The sequence below is a fragment of the Aythya ferina genome (assembly GCF_964211825.1).
Source record: "Aythya ferina genome assembly, chromosome: 30".
Lineage (NCBI taxonomy): Eukaryota > Metazoa > Chordata > Aves > Anseriformes > Anatidae > Aythya > Aythya ferina.
The window spans coordinates 1,642,118-1,649,990 of record NC_140327.1 but is presented as its reverse complement, the minus strand read 5'-3'; the positions used below and the strand labels follow the sequence as shown (position 1 = coordinate 1,649,990).

General features: G+C 53.2%; 1 protein-coding gene and 1 long non-coding RNA gene across 3 annotated transcripts; one reads left to right on the top strand and one right to left on the bottom strand.

Moving 5' to 3' along the window:
- The first annotated feature begins 115 nt into the window (after positions 1-115).
- LOC311425393 lies at positions 116-1,982 on the top strand. Its single transcript, XR_014686312.1, has 2 exons — positions 116-226; positions 668-1,982. It is a non-coding gene; the product is annotated as an uncharacterized lncRNA (long non-coding RNA).
- A 146-nt stretch (positions 1,983-2,128) lies between these two features.
- LOC311425331 (leukotriene B4 receptor 1-like) lies at positions 2,129-5,294 on the bottom strand. 2 transcript variants are annotated; one of them, XM_084501143.1, is made up of 2 exons: positions 5,194-5,294; positions 2,129-4,715 (listed from the first exon to the last, which is right to left on the bottom strand). In XM_084501143.1, exon 2 carries the CDS (start codon positions 4,702-4,704, stop codon positions 3,595-3,597), a length of 1,110 nt encoding a protein of 369 aa, XP_084357269.1. In that variant the 5' UTR covers positions 4,705-4,715; positions 5,194-5,294; the 3' UTR covers positions 2,129-3,594. The 2 variants fall into 2 exon arrangements, with proteins under 2 accessions (XP_084357269.1, XP_084357270.1); XM_084501144.1 differs by having other exon boundaries at positions 5,207-5,263.
- Positions 5,295-7,873: the final 2,579 nt, after the last annotated feature.

Below are 7,873 nucleotides of genomic sequence, written 5' to 3'. Positions count from 1 at the left end.
GGGTAGTGGAGGAGGAGGAGGAAGGAAGAGAAAGAGGAGGAGTGGGAGGGAGTGGGGGTGGGGGAGGAGGAGAAGAGGAGGAGGAAGAGGAGAAAAGGGGGATGGAGGAGGAGGAGGAGGAGGAGCTGCCTGGGAGGTGGGCAGCAGAGAGCCCCCACTGAGCACCCCAGGACCCCCAGAGCCCAGACCCAGCTCCCTGCAGCCCACACATCCCCTGAAGCTGAAGGTGGGAGCCCAGCAGCACGCATGCTTTCTCCCATAAGGTCTTCTCTCCCAGATGGGGAGGAAGAGGAGGCACTGGCCAGAAGCCCCTCGGGCAGATGGATAGCCGGGGGGGACGGGGATGATGGAGCCTCAACCCCAAGGCACTGCCCATCATTGTCACTGCTCCTTGTTGCGGTGGCACCACCCGGGGCTGAAGGGCAGTCTGGATTTGGGAGCAGGAGCCCTAACCATAAGGTTGGTTTGATCTGGTTCTTGGAGTCCCAGGAGCTCCTGTTATCTGGAGGCCTAAGCGCAGCACAGGCACTTGTAGCAGATATTAAGCAATGAGTGTTGCCTACATATTCATTCTTAATCGCTCTCTAATTTCTAATGCCATATTTCAGGGATCTGCAGCTAAACTTTGTGGGATGGGGTTCTTGCATCTCTGTCTTTGTTCCTACAGCTGACGACAGCCCGGAGGATGAGAAGGGGGAAAAAACAGAGACACCGAACGGAGCTGAGATACATTCGGGATGATCCAAGGGGAACTCAGCCCAGAAGTCAAACCCAACACTACAGTGTCAACCACAGGAAAGCTCCAAGGAACCACGTGGAGAAGTGAGGCCGGAGCCCCATGGCCACTGGTCACTGAGGACAGGTGGAAGCCTGAAAGGCTGCCGAGGGGATCCCACAGTGGGGAGAACCTACAGCAGCAGTGAGGCACGGCACACAGAGCCTCCTATGGGTGTGCAGACTGTGGGAAGACCTTCAGCATGAGATCGTTCCTCATACTCCACCAGAGGATCTACACTGGGGAGAAGACCTTCACGTGCCACAAGTGCAGCCACTACTTTTGGCCTACTGTGAGGCCACTAGAATCCACTAGATTCCAGGAAGAGTCCTTATTTTGCCTCGAGGGTGCAAGAGGAGGCTCATACGATATCCTAGAGTGTCCTCGGAGGACTCTAGGGCATCCTAGAATACACTGGGGGTCACTGGGAAGCTTTCCGGGGAAGCTAGAGGGCAATGGGGGGCACTGGTAGACCTGCAGATGATCTAAAGTGCAGGGGAGGACCACAGGCGCCCTCCAGTGTGCGCGAGAGTGCACTAGAGAGCCCTGCGAGGCCTCCAGAGGCCATTAGATTCCTGGAAATGTCTTTATTTTGCCTCGAAGGTGCAAGAGGAGACTCTGTAGGACATCCTTTGCTTTGCTTTTCCTTGTGCTACTTTCCTTTGCTTTTCCTGGCTCTGCTTTGCCTTTCCTGGCCCTGCTTTCCTTGGTTTTCTTGGCTCGGCTTTGCTTTGTTTTCCTTTGCTTTTCCTGTGACACACAGAAACAAATTTTACAACTCGAGGAGAGTTATAAAGCAGGTATGTTTATTGCAGCACTGGGTGCAAGGGGGATCACTCCTCCTAACTTGCACACCAAGGGTTACTACCAGGGTGCTTATATTGATGAGATATATACATATTTACTTCACTTCCCCCCCGCCCCACCCCACCCCACACACATGTAAGTCTCTTGTATGTTCATTAGGTATCCAAAGAATCATTAACATAGGTTCCCACCCCTATTTGCATGCACGCTAGAGTCCTCGGGTGGTCATCCAGCATACTCTGGTGGTCTTTTGATAAAGGCCAGAAGTCTTTCTCACTGCTAAACTTTTGACCCTTCCTGTCATTTACAGACTTCAGCAGTCCAGGTCAGTTCTTGCTGGTTACCTTTAGGGTCATCCTGTCCTTGTGGTCAGTATACAACATACTTCCTGTTTCAATCCTGTCCTTGTGGTTGATTTACAAAATACATCTGTGTTAGTGTGTGGTGGTTTTACTTAGGTGGGCAGCTGAGTTCCACCACGGCCGCTCTCTCACTCCCATTCCTCAAAGAGGAAGGGGGAGAAAATAGGATACAAAGAGCTCAAAGTTTGAGATAAGGATGTTTTAATTAAAAGGAAAAGGGAGAGGGAAACAAAAGGGTCGGGGGGAGGGAAAAAAAAAAAAAAAAAAAAAAAAAAGCAAAGGCAGCACAGAAGCACAGAGAAAGAAAAGTAATTACTCTCTACTTCCTATCAGTGAGTGACATTCAGCCATGTCCTGGGAAGCCGGGCCTCAATATGTGTAGCGGTTGTTCAGGAGAACAGACACTTCCACAACAAGAGCACCCCCCTCCCCTTCCCCTTTCCCACTTTTTATTGCTGAGTGTGACATTATATGGCATGGAATACCCTTGTGGTCGGTTTAGGTCAGCTGCCCTGGTGATGTCCTCTCCCCATCATCTTTGAAGTCTCTTTTACTGCACATCTGCAAGGGTAGGGTGTCCTGCAAACCCCCCTGCTCCAGGTAGAAGCCAGCTGTCCAGTGCCCCACATCTCTCCACAGTTCTTCTCACACTTTTCTCATGTTCCTCATTCCCAGAGTCCATCTACCTGGGGTCCCCTGTACCAGGCATGCCATTCCCACTGTCCATTGTGGCGGTATCCCTGACACCCCCATGCCTGGCAGGTCAGGAGGAAAGTGAGGATGCACCAGAGAGCAGCTTGAGGAGAGGGCCTGGGCCTCCAATTATTTCAGGGTGCTCTGTGGCAGAAGCCTTTGCCAGGGGGACCCTTCCTCTTCCAGCTCTCTCAGCCTCTCTTCACAGGAGAGATGAGGAGGTTAAAGATTTAAAGGTATGACTAGATGATCTTAGAGGTCTTTTTCAACCTGAATGATTCTGGGATTCTGTGTTCCAGTCCCAGCATTTTGCTTCAGCATTGCTGGCTCCTCTTTCACTTGGTTTCCACCAGGACCCCCAGGGCCTTTGCAGAGCTCCTTTCCAGCTGGGTGGCCTCCAGCATGTCCTGGTGCCTGGGGTTGTTCCTCCCAGCACAACCAAGCACAACCTAAGACCTCCCCAGCTATCCCAAGATCTCCCTGTGACCCCCCACAAGAGACCATTTTGGGGTATTTGACCCCTGCCAGCACTCCCCACAAGCACACACACAGTGCCCCCCCCCCCCTCCCCACACACACTGTATCTCCACTCATGTCATTCGTCTACACCTACGCAGGTTCCCCTGCCCTGGATGCCTGGGTCCCTTCCTGGATGCTGGCACAGATGGATGGATGGATGGACGGACACAGACACATGGCATGCATTAGCAAATTTTGCATCATCCCAGAGGCCCCCTTGAACATCCCAAATTGTTTTCTTTCTTGTTCATCCCTCTTTTATTGGTTACAGTCCTGCTCAGGCCTCACCAGAACCATGGGGTGGGGGGAGAGATGAAGACATGGAAGGAGGGAGGGAGGAATGGTTGGAAGGAGAGAAGGAGAGAGGCATGAACAGAGGGAGGGGTTTGTGTTAGGGCCACCACAAAATCCATCTCCTCTCCACAGCCTTCTCCACCATCATGCCCTTCCTATCCCACTGTCCCCTGTCTCTGTGTCCTCCACTACTGTCCCCACATCCCCCATCCCCATGATTTCCACTGCTGCTCCCCCATCCCCTGTCCCTGTGTCCTCCACTGTCACATCCTGGCACCCCTTTTCCTTGTCTTTCTGTGTGCTCCTTGCCTTGTGGGTGGCCCTGGCCGTGGTCTTACGGGAGCTGTGGAAAACCGTGGAGCCCTCCAGAAGCCGGGGCAGGAGAGAAGTCCCAGCAGTGTGGCACAGCCCCCGGCCAGCACAGGCGTAGAGCAGGGGATTTAAGGCACTGCTGAGGAAGGCCAGGGCAGTGGCTGGTGGGCGGATGGCCCTGGCGACCCTGTTCAGGGGCCCATTGCCCTTCTGCAGCTTTGCCACCACCTCCAGCAGGCTGGCGATGTGGTAGGGTCCCCAGGTGACAGCGAAGGCGACCACCACAGCGGCCACAAGCCCCAGCGTGCGGCCCCGCCGTGCCAGTCGTGTGCGCCGCAGCCGCTGCAGCAGCAGCCCGTAGCCAGCAGCCACAGCAGTCAGTGGCAGGGCCCAACCCAGCCCTGTCTCCAGCAGGTTGTGAGTCACCAGCCAAGCAGTGGAGCTGTGTTTCCGCTTGCAGTGCCCATCCTCCACATGCCGGAAGGCGATAGAAGGAGTAGCCAGTATCAATGCCACCAGCCAGGTGACCGCCGCGGCCCCGTGGGCCAGTTGGGCAGCGCGGTCACCCGCCACTACTGCCGCCGATGGCCGGGACACCACCAGGCAGCGGTGCAGGCCAAGCAGGGCGATGAGGAAGACGCTGGCATACATGGCGGCAGCACAGATGTAGTTGCAGCCACGGCAAGCAGCCAGGCCCAGGTCCCAGCGACCGGTGCTCAGGAAGCGGATGTAGACAGGGCCGGTTAGGAGGGTGGCCACATCGGCCAGAGCCAGGTGGAACACCAGCAGCATGGGGATGCCACGGCGACGGGTGGCTGCGCAGCTCCACAACACAAGGGCATTCCCTGGCAGCCCTATGACCATCGCTGCGGACAGCAGGGTCAGTCCCACTGCTGCGCTGGGAATGGGGGTGGCTGTCCCATTGGAGGAGGGTGTGGACATCGCAGTGGGAGCTGTGGGGATGGAGTTAACCGGTGTCACCCAGAGCAAACTCAGCCATCCCTGCATCTCCCCATCTCTCCATCCCCCTCCTCCAGTACTGCCATTCCCCAGAGCCCCTCCCTTCCTCATCTGTCCCTCTTTCCTTCTCCCCACCCTCTGAGACCTCCTCTTCTTCTTTCCTTTCTACTCTCATCTCCTCTCCTATATCTTGGCATCACACAGACCTCCAAGCTGACTCCCAGACCTCCCAGTGGCCAGCCACACCACCAAAGTTATTCCCCCAAACCTCCCAGTTGACCCCTTAGACGTCCCAGTTTTCCACCCCACCCTTCCAGTTCCCGTAAACCTCCCAGTCACATTCCAAACCTGCTAGTACCCCCACCTCACGGATATTCCATGTGATCCTCAAGAACTTTAGTTGTCCACCCATACCTCCCAGTCATCTCAAGAGTGCTCAGTGGCCCCCCAGACCTCCCACCCCCCCAGTACCTCAGCGCCTCACATGTCCCTCCCCAGTCCCTGGCGGGGGTGGTGGGTCCTCGGTGCCCCTGTAGCCAGCAGTGGCCACAACGGTTGGGTGCTACTTCCCCTCCACTCAGCCCCAGTCAGGAAACACTCACGCAAGAGGAAGAAGGCAGGGAAACCACAGACAGGAAAGGGGCACGTGAAGAAGAGTGACACTGGGCCTTAGTTTTCCCCTGCCTGGACAGGGGCAGGAGGGGATGACACCACCAGCAGCATTGCCAACAGGTAGAAAGACCCTTCCAAAGGCCCTCCAGGAGAGGCTGTCTGATTGTTCCATGGCTGTAGGGTTGCGTGTATGCAAGGTTGCATGGCTGCAGGTATGGTTAATGCACCTTCTCATCCTTTCCTTCTAAAAGCAGCAGAGAGCAAAAATGGCTGGCATTGCCTACTTCTAATCTTGATAGCCCTTGGTCAGTCAACAGCATGATGGGAATTTGATGGGAAAAATGAAGGGAGAAACTGTATGCTGTTGTCAGACATCTCTAGTCTTACCTCTCTGGGGCTGGACAATGGTATGACAAGAACCTGGGGGGTAAAAAGTCCTTCAGTGTGCTGGATAACAGAGGGTCACCACTGCCAATGGGTCTTTGTCTGGCTTGGGATTGTACCCCATCACACAATCATCTTGGTGGTTCCCGAATTTCAGGCTAGGACTCAAATGTTGGGACAGGCATGTGAAGGGCTGGACAGAGGGAGGGTGTGATGGATGAAGGGACAGATAAAGGGTGAAAGAATGGAGGCAGGGAGAGAGGCATGGAGGGAAGGCTCCAGGTGGGCAAGTCTACCAGCACAGCCACCCCAGCCACCTCCTGGAACAGCTGCGATTCTGCTGGGAGAGGGGGTAGGGGTGAGAGGAGATGAGGGATGCCACACACCACGGTGACCCCCATGCTCAGGTGACGCCCCTGGTCCCACCCGGGTTCCCTCCAGCAGAGCAAATCAAGCTTTGATCAAAGGTTGGTCTCTTCCACATGCCTTCTCCAATGGCTAATCAAAGGGTGAATCGACTGGCTGTTAGCTCAGGGAAAGCTTGTACGTAGTTTTCTTTTCTGCTTGAAGGGAATTTTCAGTAAGCCTCCAAGAGCCGCACTACTGCTCTGACCCTTGCATCAGATTGATCAGTGGGCTCAGAAATTACTGAGAAAGGAACGCATGCATGTGCACACAAAATTTTCCTACAGTTTCCTTAGGAAATGGATGAAGAAAGCTGCTTGCAACAAGAAGGGCGAACCAAACATGGTGATAGATTTTATGTAATTTTTAAGGTACTTTCAGTACTTAAAATGGGCTTAAAAAAAAAAAAAAAAAAAAAAAAAAAAAAAAAAAAAGATGGAATGAGTTTTTACAGGGGCAGATAGTGATAGAACAAGGGAGAATGGTTTAAAACTGTAGGAGGAGAGAATTAGATTATATGTTACGAGGAAATTGTTATTATATCATTATATCAAAAATATATATGTTATAGTGGATAACACACTAATGTCTTCAGCAGTAGCCCTTCTTGGGTGATGCCTTCACTGTGGGCCAGCAAGGTGAGAACATGCAGGCCCTTTATAGAACTGGTCTATATTGCCAGTCAGCTTAGCAGCACCACTTTGCAAAGATGGGTCTGGTCTCTTCTCCTCTGTACCTTCTGCCTTTCCACCCCACATGGCGAGAGCAACCCCTGCTCATGGGTGATGGCAGATTCCTCAAAGGAATGAGGAGTGAGGCTGGTAGCACTGGTGACTACTTATTATGTCAGCAGCATTTTGCAGTACATATTACCAGGAAATCGATGCTGTGAGGGGGGGAGCAACGTGAGAAAACCAACACAGTCACAACCAGCTTCACTGGAGAGGCATCATACTCATACAACAGCTTGGGTTGCCGTAAAGAGTATCGAATTCCAAGCCTCCTGCTATGCGAAGGGACAATTTCCACTAGGTCAGATTACTCAGAGCCCCATGCAACCTGGCCTTGAACACCTCCAGGGATGGGGCATCCACAACTTCTCTGGGCAACGCGTGTCAGTGCCTCACCACCCTCACAGGAAAGATTTTTTTCCCAATATCTAATCTGAGCCTACCCTCTTTGAGTTTAAAGTCGTTCCTCCTTGTCTTATCAATACACTCCCTAATAAAGTGTCTCTCTCCTGCTTTCTTGTAGGCCCACTTTTGGTACTGGAGGGCTGCAACGAGGTCTCCCTGGACCCTTCTCTTTTCCAGGCTGAACACCACCAACTCCCTCAGCTTGTTGTCTTCATAGGCACATAGGTTTCCTAAACAGGTGTAGCAGCACATTTAGGAAGGGTGGTGGGGTTGTGTGCTGAACATGCCTCCCCCCCCGAAGCAAGCACTGGGCTGGAACTGACACCAGAAACAAAGCCCCCTTGCACCTTTCCTGTCCTTCCGTTTTTCATTTGAAGAAAGCAGGCCCCAATGAAAACACAAGCTCTGGGACAAATCAGGTATTTTATTCTTCCCCTTCCCTTTCCCCTTTCACACCCCCAAGAAAAGGCATTTTCCAGACAAGGGACGAAATGGTCAGTTTTATGAGGGTAGTCTCTTCCACAGGCCTTCTCAGAAATTACTGAGAGAGGAACTCATGCACACACACACACACAATGTTTTTGCAGTTTCCTCAGGAAATGGGTTTTAAAAGC